Source organism: Danio rerio, chromosome 7 (genome assembly GCF_052040795.2).
Source record: "Danio rerio strain M-AB ecotype USA chromosome 7, GRCz13ab, whole genome shotgun sequence".
Lineage (NCBI taxonomy): Eukaryota > Metazoa > Chordata > Actinopteri > Cypriniformes > Danionidae > Danio > Danio rerio.
The window spans coordinates 28,439,029-28,456,484 of record NC_141027.1 but is presented as its reverse complement, the minus strand read 5'-3'; the positions used below and the strand labels follow the sequence as shown (position 1 = coordinate 28,456,484).

Below are 17,456 nucleotides of genomic sequence, written 5' to 3'. Positions count from 1 at the left end.
TTTGCCATAATAAAAAATATATTTGTAGAGCAAGCCATGTTCTGTTATCAATAATATACATAAAACTGTCAGAGAAAACTGTCAAAAGCAAGTGATGCATCAAAGTTTGATTTAAAAAAATCTTGAATGGTTATAAAAATCTTTATTATCATTAAAATAATTTATAAAAATTCTTTCATTCATTCATACATTCATGTTCTTTTCGACTTAGTCCCTTTATTAATCTGGGGTTGCCACAGCGGAATGAACCACCAACTTATCCAGCAAATGTTTTACGCAGTGGATGCCCTTCCAGCTGCAACCCATTTCTGGGAAACATCCATACACACTCATACACTACGGACAATTTACCTACCCAATTCACCTGTACCACGTCTTTGGACTGTGGAGCACACTGGAGCACCTGAAGGAAACCCACGCGAATGCAGGGAGAACATGCAAACTTCACACAGAAACGCCAACTGACCCAGCCGAGGCTCAAACCAGCAACCTTTGTGCTGTGGAGCGACAGCACAACCTACTGTGCCATTGCGTCGCCAATTTATAAAAATAATACATTTAAAAATCTTCAATTATATTACTTATATGACGTAGTCCTGTAAACTTTCTACTTCTCTGTTTATTAGTATGATTTTATGGTCAGTTTCTTTACCGCCCCCTGTCAAGTATAAATGCCTCGTACCTTTCGTGAGGTGTGCATGCAGTCAGCAAAGGTCCACGATGCAGCACCATCCGAAAGTATAAATCAGGCTTCACGAGCCTGTGGTTGAGTTTTAGAAAGATATTGCTTATTCCTTGCCTATTATTACCTATCTCAGTGCCATCACATTTAGAGGGATGTGTACTGTAAATTAAAAATGACAATTCAAAAGTTTGAAAACATCTTTGTAGAGTCACATGCGATGGCATGGACTCCTTTGTTCTCTCAGTATCCAATAATCACCCCAATGATTGCATCCACATTAAGTTTCTCTGTCATTACGGAGAATCTGGCTTGTTTTAATAATGAGATAATAATGAACAACTGTCAGACAAAATATCAGCCCATTTTAATTGAGTCTGAGGGGTTTATTTGAAGATGGCGTTTTTTTTTTCTCTTTTTCTTCCCTTCTTGTGAAATCTGCAGTTAGTGGTAATTTAGGACGTTGCTTGGCAATGAGACACCATTACATGGGGCTAATGAGTCATTAACAACGAGCAGGGGAGGAATACTGATTAATAGGTGTGTTTTTCAACAGTCCCCGAGTGCTGGTGTGCCTTACGTTTAGAGCAGCTAATGATGCCACTAGCAATGTGTATATAGGACTGGAGTGTTTTATGAGATTGCAGTATATTAGCCTCGCACACTGATTATAATTTGATTATTTTCACATTTCTATTTAAGTATGTGCAGTTAACGTGCGAAACAGTAATGAAGAGTCATGATGTGTAGTGGGAGGACGAGGTATGCTGGGTTCACATTGTGAACTGCAGTTTAAAAGAAACTGAGCAAAACAATTCATTTGAATTGGTCATTAAAGCTTATTTAAAACTCTTACAATTCCAGCGCCTTGCGTTTTGCCACTGTGAGTAAATACAAACCCATCTCTCCCTTGCTCTGCTTCCTCTTTCTCTCTCTCAGACATTGTTCATCGTGACCTCAAACTGGAAAACATTCTTGTGAAGAGCTGTCACCAAGGCAACGATAATGATATGGTCAATATCAAGGTGAGCGAGATGGTTAAAAACTTCTACGCAGGCATGTGGGATGGCATTCAAACACGGCGGGACCTCTGGACATTCTCGTCTGTTGTTTAGTTCTCCCACTGTCCTCTTTGCCCAAACCTTTTAACTGCTTTTTAAATACTGTCTCATTACACCAGACCTCCTGCCTACCTCCTTTCATATCACATTCTCAAAGAAAATGAATCACAAGTGGCTTTTCTGAGACAAATTACCAGCCGGGGCACAGCGTGGAGCAGAATAGAGCGTTGACGGGATCCGACTGAAGCCGATACCTGGAGCGGAGGGTTGAATTAGGGCAGCGCTGTGTTATAAATCAGAGTAGAACGGGGGCCCAAAGACAGCGCTGTCCTGGCACTGTATTAAAAGCTTTTATCTGGCAGAAGGTGGTCATCTCTCCTGGATATTAATCCTGCCCGCCCCTGACGCACCAATGAAACGATATACACTCCTCATATATATTATTCATATGGCTCAGGAGCACATAGTCTGTGTGTGTGTGTGAGTAAGTGTACTGGCTGCTTTTTAGAAGACCGTTTGGGCAGTAAATATTTTAATTGAGATCTAGAAGTGAAAGAGATACAGTGAAGCGTGTCTGCAGTTCATTACTTTCAATATTCCACTAGATCAGAGTCCAATGATGAAAAGTATCAAGGAAAGAAAGAAACGTTAAAGCAATGTTGGGGAAGCTAGAACACTCTGAAACTGTAGTTTGTTAACTACAAGCTACTCATCTGGAAAAGTAGATAAGTTACTGTAAGTGGTGGAAAGAGTACCGAAAAATCATACTTACTGTATATAAAAAAAACCATCACTTTCACAAAACGTAGTGCATGTAGAGTAAAAGTATTGTAAATATTACTCAAAGTAGGAGTAAAAAGTAGCTCAAGAGTAGTGAGTATTGAGTATTAAGATGTGAACGGCTCATGCATTTACATGCAATTTGAACACGGATGTGTGTTAAAGTAACGTTCTGTAGTTCATTAGTATTTGTTTAAAGGGCTTTTGGTGGTTTCAGTCCTCATACAGTAAACATCCATCTTTTTATCAGTGACATGCAGTCTATAAAGTCTCTCGATCATTGCGTGTAAATATTTTAGACATCTTACACACTTTTAATGCTTCCAAACGGTTTGTTGGATTTATTAAGCGCCGGTGTCTTGCAGTTGTTCAGTATGATGCAATTTAGTTTCAATGTGTGATTTGAATGGACAAGAATCGCAGGACTGATAAATCTACTTTAGCCAATCCCCAGAGACTAGAAAAAAAAGTAGTAACTGTGTGTTGAAGGAAAATAGGGGATTAAAAGTACCAATACAGCGCTAAAAATATTCTCAAGGAAAAGTATAAGTATACATTTTTAAAACTACTTAGTAAAATACAAATCCTGAAAACTGGACTGACAGTTTCAATTTACTAGAACTTCTTTGCTAAGCTGCTTTGATACAATCTACATTGTAAACGCTATATAAATGAGCCTGAATTGAAAACTAAACTAATCAATTACAGTAATTTGAGTATTTGTAATTTGTTACATTACACCACTGGTTACTGTACACTTCCAAAAAAGTAGATACTTTAGCTCTACTACAAGTTACTTTTTAAGTGTAACTATTCATATTGAAGCTATTATTTTCACAAAAACATGAATAAACATTTTTTGGAGTAAACTATTTTGTACCTAAAACCAGGGCTTAATTCGTGCCGGAACAAGCCGGATGTGCATCCGGTACCTCTGAAATGCGAACCTTATTGTACCGATCCCCTTCTCACACGCACACCCCTCTCCCCACTCTTCACTTTCTTTTGCGACTCCACAACCCTCTTCACTTTCGTCTGCAAAACCTTCCTTTTCATTTTGTTTCGTTCCTGGTAACATGCTGGATTCGTTACCCCAATCTATTCTCGCAATTTACAAATTAAGCATTGCCTAAAACTGCAATACAATTATAATGTCATAGGTTAATAAAACATTACACAGTTTTCCAATTTATCAAACTGTAAAAAGTCAAAGTACAAAACTGCAAAAATGTAGAATTGCAATAAAATTGTAATTTACATAGAGTGAGCATTTTCTCAAAACAGTAACATGCCTTCAATTTAGTACGAAATTTTAATGAAGCCTTCACATCATGTTCTTAGCTGATTGACAACTGTTAGAATACGTTATGCATTCAATTTCAACTGTTGTTACTTGAAAGACCAAATAAGAGTAATACACAAATAATAAATAAAGAAATGTAAAACCATGGGATGTGCATCTGACAGAAGTATATGCCTTTAACACACATCATTCTTTCAAAATGAAAGTTTTGCATCACAAAAACACTCCATAAGCCACTGAAAACAGTATTGACAACCAGTTGAGAAACACTGATCTTACAAGGAATCAATTTCAATTAAGAAATGGGCAAATGAGGAAGAGGATTTAAGACATTTTTTGTTTGTGGATAATTTCTATAAATTTTGAGAGGATCACATGCTTATGATTGTTCACCGCTGGTCCCGCATCAGTACTGTTAAAAACCAGAGATTCTTATCTTAGTATCTTCGTCTTGTAGAATCACCCTCACCTATCCCTACTTCCCCTCCTTTCTAGATGGGCAATACAGCGGCCCATTGATTAGCACTGTTGCCTTACAGCAAGAATTTCACTGGTTAAAGTCCCAACTAAGCCAGTTGACATTTCTGTGCTGAGTTTGCTAGTTCTCCCCGATCTTAGCAAGCCATATATCTCTCCTTAGCCATCCCTATATCTGTCATTAGCCAGAAATAAATCAGGGGAGTTCATCGCAATCTACCTAAGGTCAAACTCCCCTCTCGCCCTGCTAACAGGATTGAGCCCAGGGCTCGAGGATCTCATAAGTTCAGGGGACTCCTGGGACAGCATGCCAAACAAGCTTTATTATCTTGAAATATATATTATTCATTTTTATTTTTGGGATTAGACTAAAGACAAATAATATCTTTCAAGTTGAAGAGTTGTTTCATTGATTGTGATTCATTTTAATAATTATGTAAATCCAAATGAAACTTTTGTGAGATTTTACATGTAAAAAACATGTGAGTCAAAGTTTCCTCACTTTTCTGATAGAAAGAACAAGTAACTGCAATATCAGTACAATTGGGATTGCATTGACCGGGTTTATTTTGTGTAGAATTTTAAAACGAATTTCCTTTGCTTTGCTTGGGATTATATATTTTTATGGGAGAAGCCATGTTCTTCTCCAATCAATATCTTGTATTAGCTAAGCTTCTTGTAACTACCCAGGTAGCAAAGAATTCTGGCCCAGGTTTGGCAGAAAGCTGCCACAGCAGGCATTCATCCGGCACTGGCATATAGCATGTGGGCCAAACACGGCCCGGGTTTGGCAGAAGTGGCACCGTCTTTAAGGAGGCACACAAGATTTGGGTCTGATGTAAAATTTTGTATTTGGCCCAGATGTTAAAAATCGATATGTGGGCCATGCAAGTTTGGCCTGTCTTGACCCACAATTAAAATACATTAAAATTATTTTTGAGTAAAGAAAAAATTCTACCAATTAGGGTCACTTTGAGAAAAAGCATGCCCATAGTGTGCCTAAAGTGCAATGCTTCACGGTTTATCAATTTCATTGCAATCACGACATGCCAACCCATCTGGTCCAGTTCAGGCCCAGTTATGAGTTATTAACTTGGCTGAGACTTGACCCAGATATGGTTCATGTTTGGCCCTTTCCTGAAAGCCAGACTTGGTCCAGACATTTACTGTAATTAACTGCGGCATGTGGGCCAAGCAAAACCAGATTGTGTGGCTCAGAGAAATTTTGCTATCTGGGTAGCTACTCCACAACACTACATTCCATGTTTTCTGATCTGTTTTTTTCATCCTCTCCTTTCTCAGGTCACAGATTTCGGACTCTCTGTGCAGAAAGGTGGTGTAGGCAGTGAAAACATGCTGCAGGCCACCTGCGGGACGCCTATCTACATGGGTAATTCACATACTGTAATGCATACATTTACATGTTCCATTTACTTGTGATTTGATGAGTTACTATGGGGGTGGGGTGTTAATAAATTGAACGAAAGGCTGATTAAAATGAGCGGTAAAGAGGAGATGACCTAATTTAAGTGATGTGGAGCTGTTAACATTTGAGAAGGAGTAGAGGCTGAAAGCTGTCAGCGGCGTCGCGCATCAGATATCAAACATTACACCAGCCTCAAATATCTTTCATTATTGACACGTGAACTTTCCTTTCAGCTCCTGAGGTGGTTAACGGTCACCAGTATAGCCAACAGTGTGACTTGTGGAGCATCGGCGTGATCATGTACATGCTGTAAGAAGATCTCTGCTGTTTATTTTTCCTTCTCATACACACATTTAATAATGAAATGTGCATAAAGTGTGTGTGTCCCTATTTTCAGGTTGTGTGGAGAGCCTCCTTTTGGATCTAGCTCTAAGGAGAGGCTTTCTGAGATGATCATGAAAGGAGAGCTCACCTTCTCCGGCCCTGTGTGGAACACCATTAGTGATGCAGGTTATAATCGCATCTTATATCCAGTGTTCATTATTATTGCAGTCTAACCAGTGAAGTAACTTCTGTCTGCTCTGTCTTGCAGCCAAAAATGTAATCCGGTGTTTGTTGAAGGTTGACCCAGCTCACCGCATCACAGCCAATGAGCTGCTAGATAACCCTTGGATTTCAGTAAGAGAACTTCATTACTCTTTTCCTCTGTTAAAATGAGGTCATGAATATTATAGATTCAGAAAACAGCTAATTAGCTCTCTTCAGTTTGATGGATGACTAAATGAGCAGCCTGTCAGAAAGAATGAAACTCTTGTGTGTTCAAAGGGAGACACCTCAACCGCTGTTACACGTACAAACGTCTTAGAGATGATGCGTCAGTTCCGGAACGCTCCAGAGGACGAGGTGATTGGGGAGACGAGCGAGGGACTGCACAGCCTCTCTCTCTCCTCCTCTCAGGACAAAGGGTCAGGGCCGAGAACATCTCAAGAACTCTCAGTAACCCCAGCTACTTCAGAGGACGTCACAGACAGCAGCAACAGCAGTAAACCCTCTACTCCAAACAAGAAGGTAATAAAACAAAACAAATTGTTCAGGTAATTCATGAAAAGGATATTATCATTCAAAAATAGCTCTTACTAGTCATTTTTAGACTCATCATTTCAATGACCAAGCATTTCAGTATGATCAGCCATTAAAAACATTCTGCTGTTAATAATACCGTTCAGGCCAGATTTATTAACAATATGGGAAAATATGATTTTACAATTAGGGCCGTCTTTCATGTCTGTCTTTTATTTGTAAAAAAAAAAAAAAAAAGGAAACATTGTGATGCAATTTCCATTTCAGGGTATCCGCGTAGTCTTAAAAAGTCTTAAAATGTCTAAAATCTCAAAAGTTAAATTTTAGGCCTTAAAAAGTCTTATATCTACTCACTTATTTTGTTGTAGGTCATCTTACATCTTTTTTTTTACTTTTCCTTTGTTTATTTATAGCAGGGGTCTCAAACTGCCAGCCATCTGCTGGGCCATTTGCGCCCCCTGTCCGGTCTGCAACTGACGTCAAAAATAGAACGAGATTCGGCCCAACAAAACACGTTTTTGAATCTTTGTCATACTTGTATAGTAGCATATAGCCTTTTGTGGTTTTGACCCCCTCACCTACTGGACATTTAAAGTACTGTACGGTATATTAGGGTTACTTTCATTTTCTCTCAGCGTGTGGACAATAGTAACACACATGCAGATTATTTTTAGGGCTTCTACTTCTAGGCTCAATTTTTGTAAATATTCAAGGGTCATTTGATTATAATCAGTTTTATACCACCTGTATTTTTGTTGTACAAACACTTCTCCATGGCTTAAACGTTATGCTGGTGGTGGTGTAAATATGATCATTTTGCTAATATTCGATTCAAATTGTCTCATTAATAGATTTTTCTAATATGCATATTAAGATTGGTATAAAAATGTGCATTAGTAAAATTTTACTGCTGGCTGAATTGAACATGTTAAAGTGAATGTGAATATATACATACTGTTCTCCTCTTTGTACAACACGAAACAAAAAGGAGGAGCTTTGATACTGTGAATGTCTGAGGACATCAATACATCAGGTTTCCACTTTTTTCTATTGCTTGAATGTTAAAGCGGCCCTCCTATGAATTGTCAGTCACTGATATGGCACCCCGCCAATTTGAGTTTGAGACCCCTGATGTATAGCTACCCAATCTGGCCATTACAACCCATACAATCACCAACAATCCATCTCAATAAAAAATGTATCTTTTTATTTTTAACATAGCATTTGATTACTGCTCAGGATACTGACCTGACCTACATATTTTTTTATTTTAAAATTATTATTATTGTAAGCTGAATTAATGGGCAGCTATGTTTTGTTTTATTCTTAGTAAGGGTTATAAGGTTTGTGAATGGATAAATTTGAAAATTAATAAAACAAATACATTTATTATTATTGCATTATTTAATTTATTCAATTTCGATAATTGTTTCATTATCAAACTTAATTTTAATAATTTGAAATACTTGATCAGTAACTCAATTTTTTCTGATTTGGCATTAGAAAGCTAGATTAGCAAACACATCAGGGCAGTAATGAAATGCAAAGAAGAAAAATAATAATTTAATAATAATAATAATAATAATAATAATAATAATAATAATAATAAGAAGAAGAAGAAGAAGAAGAAGAAGAAGAAAAAAGAAGAAGAAGAAGAAGAAGAAGAACAACAACAACAACAACAACAAAAACAACAACAACAACAACAACAAAAAGTATTCATAAAAAAGCTTAACAATCAAAATATGGTGTGACCATTTCATAAAAGCACTAAGGCATTCAACACTGGAAATTTTAAATACTAATGGCTAACAACAGCTTTCAGGTCCCTATGTTCACCAGAGAACACATAGTATTTGTGTACTATATTGCTTAAAAAATAAGTTTTGTAGGGTTTGGTCTTTCTGTTTGTAAGCAGACAGAAGGCTGCACTTGTATGATGCCAAATATTAAGATAGCACGCATGTGGATCTTTTTTTCTTGAAAAACTAAAGTCTCTCAAACCAATGTTGTTTTTCACATGTGGTCTATATTTATTTCCCATAGCCTCTGAAGAAAAAACTATCAGCCTCATCATCTAATGGCGTTAAGAAGACTGTGTCTAGTACAAAGGCCTGCAGCACTCTTAATTCATCCACCACACAGGTCAGTCATTCACTTTATTGAGCTTGCAACTGCTTTGCATTTAATTTTCTAAAATACTTGTGTTCAGGAAGATGTTTTATACTCCTACAAAAGGGTATGCAAAAGAAATCCTGGCTATCTCATAGCGTAAATGATAAAAAAAAACAATATTGCTATTCTGTAAACGGCCACTAGATGGTGCCAAGACAACCCTTCTCCAGCATCAACATGCAGCTCTTTCCAATAGTGTTGCACTTACAGTATAAAATGAATGAGAGTGTCTTATCTCCGCAGTCCCACACAGGTAACAAACCCTCTGCTCAGCCAAGCACAAAAAGCTACAGCAAGGCCTCTTCCATCTTGGGATCCAGTCTCAAACCATCATCATCAGAAGCACCCGCTGCAGCATCCAACTCAAGCAGGCGAGAAAGCTCGTCCCCACGTCCCACCACCACTTCCATCCACCGTTCCACCAATCCAGCTTTTGGCTTCCGGGCTAAAAAGCGCAGTTAGAACTCAGCGGTGAGACTGGTTGAGTGGTTGCATTCAGTGCCAAAGGTGAGGAATTCCAGTGGGCCATAGTGGGCCCACTGGATACACAAATGACTCTTTAAGCCAGACCAGTTTCAGAAGTAAAATTGTTCTTCGTCCAATAGTCTCTATTTTAGGATGGATATTGCCCACCTTCTTTAAGGATGTGCTATTTTTTGTTGTTGGTTGCTGCTTTATTTTCATGGACATTGGACAGATTTGTGGTATCTAACATAAGCTGCGCTAGTCATCTTGAAGCACATTGGAATTGTGATGGAATAAATTCTCTATAGAGAATAAAGGAAGGGTATATATGTTTATGAAGTACTGTGAATAATGTATTGACTGTCGAACAGGGTTTAATAGCTTTAGCTCTGTGTTTTGCTAAACTAAATAGGCAATAACAGAGTCATTTGATGCAATATTCATATAGAATTTACCATTCAACACTATCAGACTAAAGCTAATGCCACAAGAGTACATGTAACAGCTATCCTAAGGAACTTCCAGTTATTAGTCTATTTTACAAACATTGGTCATCTTTTGCCAAATCACATCAGGTAGTTGTTGAATGAATAATTATTATTTTTTTGTCATAAATTAAAGAAAAAAGCACATTAACTATTGTTGCATTGCATATTCATTTTCAGTGTGAATACAGTATTTCTGGCCCATTAAAGGACTACAGATTTCTTCCTGCAGGTGTTGGATGAGCAGAATGCTTGTATCACAAATAAATAAGTCAGGGGGCGATGGGACTTTAATGTTAGCCGTATGCTATGACTGTGAGCGGTGGGGCGCCAAGTGGTTAGACACCATGAAGAGAGCAGGATTGGGAGTCAAAGTGCAGGGTCTCTAATCTTGTTGAGAGCAGCAGGGTATACTGTGAGTACTGCAGCACTCCTGCACTGGTCTCTCTGCCGAAGAGAGAATAATCCCCAAGATGGATACAATATTAAAATAGTCAAGCAGAACTCACACAGAGTGTATTACAATCCTCCTATTTGCATGTGGATATGCGTGAGCGTGTGTTTGTGTTCATGGGAATTTCATACAGAAGAGCGAAGGCCTCATTCATTCATTTTATTTTCGGCTTAGTCCCTTTATTAATCAGGGGTTGCCACAGCGGATTGAATCACTAACTTATCCAGCATATGTTTTACACAAGGGATGCATTTCTAGCTGCAAGCCAACACTGAGAAACATTTATGCTCTCTTACATTCACACACATACACTACAGCCAATTTAGCTTATTCAATGTACAGTACCTGTACCACATGTCTTTGGACTGTCAGGGAAACCGGAGCACTTGGAGGAAACCCATGCGAGCACAGGGAGAACATGCAAACTCCATACAGAAATACCAACTGACCCTGCCGGGACTCGAACCAGCAACCTTCTTGCTGTGAGGCGATTGTGCTACCCACTGCGCCATCGTGCTGCCCAGGCCTCTTTCGTTTAACCCTTTTAAATGTATTACTACTCTTGCACTAATTTATGTTTTCAATTTGTTCTTTTATAGTAGAAGATGCATTAATCAAGCTACGAAATGCTTGTTTTATTATGAATAAAGGGCCCTGTTAGGAATGAGGCCTTGAGTGTGTTGTTGCTTTTATAAGGGCAGTACATAATTTATGCATTAATGTGTTTTTCATTAAAATATTATTATTTCTTTTTTTGATGAAGCACATTCATGAAGTGCCTTCGTTTTGCTAGAACGTTGCTATGAAACAAAAATCTCCTTTTGCAGCCATGTATATAATAATAGATCATCGGGGGTGAGGTTTTAATCGGCTAATAAAAGCAGTTGATATGAATATTATTATCTTTTAGGTTTTATAATATTTAATTTGGGCGTAGCACAATCGCCTCACAGCAAGAAGGTCACTAGTTCAAGCCTTGGCTGGGTCAGTTGGCATTTCTGTGTAGAGTTTGCATGTTCTCCCCGTGTTCGGGTGGGTTTTCTCTGGGTGCTCCGGTTTTCTCCACAGTAATAAAGACATGCGCTAAACTAAATTGTTCATAGTGTATGTGTGAATGAGAGTGTATGGGTGTTTCCCGGCGATGGGTTGCAGCTGGAAGGGCATCCGCTGTGTAAAACATACAGTATGCTGAATAAGTTGGCGATTCTTTCCGCTATGGCGGCCCCAGACTAATAAAGGTACTAAGCTGAAAAGCAAATGAATGAATAAATGAATATTTCATTCATTTAATTGGGGAAGCACTGGAATGTTACACTCCTGGTATCAGTTCACATGTTTGTGTGATTGCAATTAATTAGTTAATATATTTAATAATTAATTGCAGTTATTCTTTTTTCAATTCTTTTGGAACAAAATGTCCATGAAGTGTTTGAAAAAATCAGTTTATGTATACAAAATACCAGTTGTTGGAGTTGATTTTCTGTTTCTGTCAGGCTCACTGATGCTAAATTTGTTTAATAATTAAGAATAATAATTAAAAATAAATAAATGTAGCAAATAAATAAATTAATCAAAATGTAAAATATTTCTTTTAAACTACCTGTTTTATTTTTAAATATATTATAATTTATTTGTGTAACATTGCTGTATTTTCAGTATCATTAATCCAGTGATCCTTTAGAAATTATTTTAATATGCTGATTCAGTAAATAAAAGAAAGATTTTTTATTATTATCAATGCTGAAAACAGTTGTCTTAACTCTTTTTGGGAAACTATGATACAATTTTACCCCAATAACACTTTTTTAATGTCTTCAAGCTTAAAACACTTTCGATCCAAGACAAGAATTGATCAAAAGTAGCATTGATTATTCTTTATAGTGATCAAACAAACCACTGTTCTGTGCTTGAGCCGACCTGATTTGCCCTGAAGTGATAATATTAATTGTGATGCTAAATGTTGGGAGACACGGTGGCTCAGTGGTTAGCACAGTCGTTTCACAGCTAGAAGCTCGCTGGTTCAAGTCCCAGCTTGGCATTTCTGTGTGGAGTTTGCATGCTTTCCCCGTGGTCGCGTGGGTTTCCTCTAGGTGTTTCAGTTTCCCCACAGTCCAAAGACATGCGCTGAATTGAATTGAATAAATTCATAAAGGTGAATTGATTAAATTAAACTGTCCATAGTGTATGTGTGTGAATGAGTGTGTATGGATGTTATCCTTTGGACAGTACTGGGTTACAGCTGGAAAGGCATCCGCTGTATAAGACATATGCTGGATAAGTTGGCGGTTCATTCTGCTGTGGCGACCCATGATAAATAAAAAGACTAAGCTGAAGGAAAATGAATGAATAAATGAATGCTAAATGTTAATTATATAATGGTAATTTCAGTGTTAATCTGATATATCTGACAAAATGGGATAAGCTTTTTTTATTTTTCCTCTCTTTAAAAGTTCTAAAAGATGTCAAAGTAGGATTAGAACATTCTATATGGAAGTCACAATCCTTGTGATACAAACAGTGAAACATTCCAGTTCCAAAAATCATTACTCTTGGCTTGTCCAATCAAAGCGGACTGGAACTATATCGCGTAATACGGAACTAAGCTCAGTGATTGTTCAGTGTGAGACTTATATAACTCTAAACGGACTGAGCAGAGAGATACCACTGGATGGAGCTGTAGAAAACACCAAACACTGTCACGCTAGGAACAGAGACAAGTGTTGGATCACAATAGACCCGTATTGAGTTTCCTGTGTGTCTGGCCGTGGTCACTTTTGATGGATTGAGCCATTAAATAATTATAATGTATGACAGTGTTTATTACCCGTACACAATGAATCATATCCACAAGCTGATCTGAGTGATTGTAGTACAAGAAGATGGACTTTCGACTACCATCGGCCAAACTTATCTATTGATGCTGGGGGGGGGGAAAAAAGGTGAAGATAACAATGATTTATTTGCGTAAAGAAATTCTCAACCCCCTTAAAGCTGGGGAGTGAATTTGCATAAGGCATGTTTGGAGAACCTTCTGTACGGCTAATGTCTTGTCAGTAGCAGGGATGGGATTTCAACATATGGCCCTCATTTTCTTGTGCCAGACTTTTAATTCATTATATCAGCAAGGAAGAGAGAGAGGGAGAGAGACAGACAGAGAGAGAGAGATCTTCAAATTGAATTGTGCTGGTGGAATGTGACCTGCAGTAAATTACAGGAGTGCATCTGTAGGCCTCGGGGAGAGAGTGAAGAGAGCAGAAATTTAGTAGATTAAAAAAAGAGGAAAAACTTGGTTGAAGTTCGGCTGGAGAAATGGCCCCGATATCTTCACATTGCTCTTTGCTAGCACATCCACACTTTAGTTTGTTGTAAAATTGATTTTTTTTTTGCTCCCCCCCCACCTTTTTTTTGGGAGATCTTTATCCTGCAAACTTTTCTTCCGAAAACCTAGTGTGCGCGCAGCAGGCAGGGTAGCATGGCAGCTGAGAAAGGGGGCATTTGTTTGGGACAAGCCGTAGAGGCACAGAAAATTAGAAAGGCGGCCAGTTGGAACAAGGTGCTTGCCTTCCTCCTCCTCTGCAGTAGTGTAGCCTGACAGATGGGCACCGGGGAGGAGGAGGAGGAGGGTTGGGGGTATTAAAAATTGGTCGCCTCTTTTAGATCCTGGAGGCACCGAGGGATGCGGAGATGCGGCCTGCTGTGTGTCTCCAGGAGTTTGCAGGTGTGCTGGAGTCGCTAATGTCACATGAGGTTGAGGAATAGAGAGAGAAGGGATTGTAAGCGCCCCCCCTCATGTCCCACCCATGCTGGACCCAGCATCTGCTCGTACAGGGAGCCGCATCTCAATAACCTTAATGGTGCTTCTCTTAATTAATCAGCTCATCTGTGGAGACTTGATACCTGCAGTCGAGTTGCTCCTAATGCACAGCATCCTCACCATGCCGCACATGACATTGTAGTAATGAGCTAATGCGGCTACAATGTCAGACCAACGTTGTAGGGACGTTATCTGTGGGAGCTCATCTCACATGCTGATGTCCCTGATCCCCTTCAATGCAAAGCGGAGCTAGTGTGGCGCATTAAGGTGCTGACACAACCACAGACGCGATTCTAAGGAGCAGAAATGCTCCGCCTCGAGTAAACATTCCAAACAGATGGCATTTTCAAAGCAAGCTTCATCAATCTTTGTTGACACTATCCCTCGTTTTTTTTTCTTTTTTTTTCAAACTGCTCTTATTTGGGATATTTGCAATTATAATGCATAAGCTCATTTGAATATCAAATTAATTAGCGAACACACTAGAGTAAATGCTTTTTTTATAAGTCCTTGTTAAAAGTGAAAAGTTCTCAACTACGGTCGGATGGCGTGTTAATTTACAGTGATATCTAATCCCACGTCGCCAGACATAAAAGGCATTACTATACATATTTTAATGGGGAGGTGGTTGTTTTCCAAGCAATTTTCTGCTACAGTACATTCTTAATTTATTCATATTTAATTTATTGGTCTCTGCATACCCACTCAGCAAAACTAATCAACAGCATGTAACAGGCCTCTTAAAGATACAGCGCTCTTTGGCAGGCGAGTGGCCCTCGTCTTTTTGAACGCCGAGGACAGGGCCGAGACGCACGCATGAACTCCCCCAAGGAGACTGTTTGATTCCCACAGACAACCTTTTGATAATTGAAAGCGAGAGAGCGAGAGGAAAAAGGAGTGAGAAATGTGGCCAGCCTTGAATCACCTGAAATATTTCAATTTTGCGGGTGCTGACCATCAGCCCCTGCTGCCAGAATGTCATCCACAGAGGACTGCTCTCCTCCCCCTCCTCTTTCTCATCCCTCGTTCCCTCTCCGCAAACTCTTCTGCCCTTGAATCTGATTCGTTTTTTTTCTCTCCTCCTCTCTCACTTGCTGCTTTGGCAATCATTTAACACAGTGTGACTTGAGTTCTTATCACCTGTGTGCACTGTATGCTCCAAATACCTATCGACCCATTGACACAGCGTAAGGAGGGACTTCGGGCAACCTTACACATGGAAATGATTTCAATTAATTACCATTTCCCCAGAGAAGGCCGAGTGGCGAGAAGAAGAGCGAGCGAGACAAAAGGTCCGGAGAACAGGAACATTCTTGCAGCGAGATGCACGCCATGTGTAATGAGCATTGTAAAGGTCATTTGACGCGTTTCTGTTGCTATGAATCAATTTCTTTTCGAGCACTTAATTCATGTTTTGCAGGCATTGTGTGGAGAGGGTGAACTGGCCAGAGTTTCGGCACAATGACAACAACAAAAACAGTGACATTACTGATTGTTTATGTTAAGTAACAGCTTTAGGATATATCCCAGCAAGCATTTGTGTGTTTAATAGACATCTAATAGACATAGGCTTGGCTAAAACAAGACTAAATTGGGCTGTCAGTGAAAATCTAATAGGCATCTAAGGATAGCCCAAAACTAGACTAGTCGTCAAATAGAAAGATTACACAGACTTTATATGTGTAGACATCCATTTCTTTTTATTTGATGACAAGTCTAGTTTGGCCTTTTCTTAGACATCTAGACAGGCAATATTTTGCCTTGTTTTAGCCAAGACAACTATGTTTAAATGACTATTAGACATCTATCAGACATCTTTTAAAAACAAAAAATGTTTGCTGGGATGCTCTGTGCGAATTGTTTGTATTAGGCAGTTGTTATAAAATGACTATAGATTTCACTATAACCAGTATGGGACTTTTGGGTAAGTAGTATAGATTCACAGTCTATTACCCAGACAATAGATACTCAAAATAATCCAACATTCACCAGTACAACTGACAGCAAATAGACAAACCCACCTTACCATATTACAGCAGCAATACAAAGCCATTTGTCTCATATCCAAATAGTATCGTTTATAAGTGCCCATAAAATTTAGGAGCACATGTTTTAAATCCAGAACATTAAGATTTGTAAAAATCTACATTATGTAACTGTGTACCAATCATACCAACATGATGTTTATCAGCACATGTTGTAGTTGCACCAGGGGGCCATTCTGTGTTTCCCCGAATCCGCCGATGTTGTTTGCATGCAGTTGCAGTGTTGTTTTAAGTTCTTTGTTGTTTTCAATTTGTCAAATACTCTAGAGAGAAATATATTATAGCGCACCATAGCCAGAAAAGTAAAAACACATTTGTTGTGATCAAAGAAGGGAATATTTAATATGTTTAGGTTTGAAAACGCAGATAATATTCATGTCAGGTCTTCAGGCTGTTTTAAAACTTTGCAGTAAAACAAAAAAGAAACAAAAGGAGTTGACACTTAAAAAGGCTGCAGCATTCTTTGAGTAAGCCTGAAGTTATAGCAACACCATACTCCTCATCATTTCCTATTCTCTTTGAAAGATTTAAACGCCCTCACAACAAATCCACCAGTTTGCATTAGCGCCAAACTAATCTCTGATCTCTTGCTTTTTTCCTCTTTGGTTTGAGGTGGGGGGGGTATGGCTCCATTAAATATGGATATAATGTCAAGATAAATGTAATTGGGTTAGAATTAAGGATGGTTCCTTGGTCGGATTACCCCTGTGAATACACAAGCTGAAAGCAACAGCAACATGATCATGCTGTTAATTAATTAGAAATAAATAAAGAAAACACTGAAATAAGAGCAAAATGCAACTTTGGTAGATTAAATGCAGGATTAATAGGCTGAAAAATATATGTGTAATACTCAAAACATCTTTCTGATTTGGCATTTCTTGGTTGCATTATGTGCTTCCATCCTGGCACATTTGGCATGTTCGCTTTGTAGCATGATGCATTTTATGCCTTGCTTTTATTTATTAGGCATATATGAACATGCAAATCCTGCTTCAATATGCACTAAAACAATAAGTCAGAAGTAGTCTGAGCAAGATGGTTTCAGATGGTTTGAAAATGAACTACACATGGAGCAAACCAACCCAAAAGACCAATAACCTGTGTGCCGCATTGTCTGATTCTGAGGAAGAACATCGGTTATCACAGCTGAAAAGCAAAGATCAATTCATTTTAAAATGCTTTGGAAAAACTGTGACGCAGAGGAAT

At 38.6% G+C, this 17,456-nt stretch overlaps 1 protein-coding gene across 7 annotated transcripts in view; it reads left to right on the top strand.

Annotated features, from left to right (window-relative positions):
• Positions 1 to 10,085, top strand: part of stk33 (serine/threonine kinase 33) — a 29,051-nt gene extending 18,966 nt beyond the window's left edge. For all 7 annotated transcript variants that reach the window (XM_087259694.1, XM_087259690.1, XM_087259691.1 and 4 more), the window contains 8 exon segments: positions 1,622 to 1,707; positions 5,606 to 5,693; positions 5,963 to 6,038; positions 6,127 to 6,239; positions 6,322 to 6,407; positions 6,555 to 6,797; positions 8,856 to 8,954; positions 9,228 to 10,085. In XM_087259694.1, coding sequence (XP_087115820.1) covers positions 1,622 to 1,707; positions 5,606 to 5,693; positions 5,963 to 6,038; positions 6,127 to 6,239; positions 6,322 to 6,407; positions 6,555 to 6,797; positions 8,856 to 8,954; positions 9,228 to 9,446 — 1,010 coding nt within the window. In that variant the 3' untranslated portion in view covers positions 9,447 to 10,085.
• The last annotated feature ends 7,371 nt before the right edge of the window (positions 10,086 to 17,456 follow it).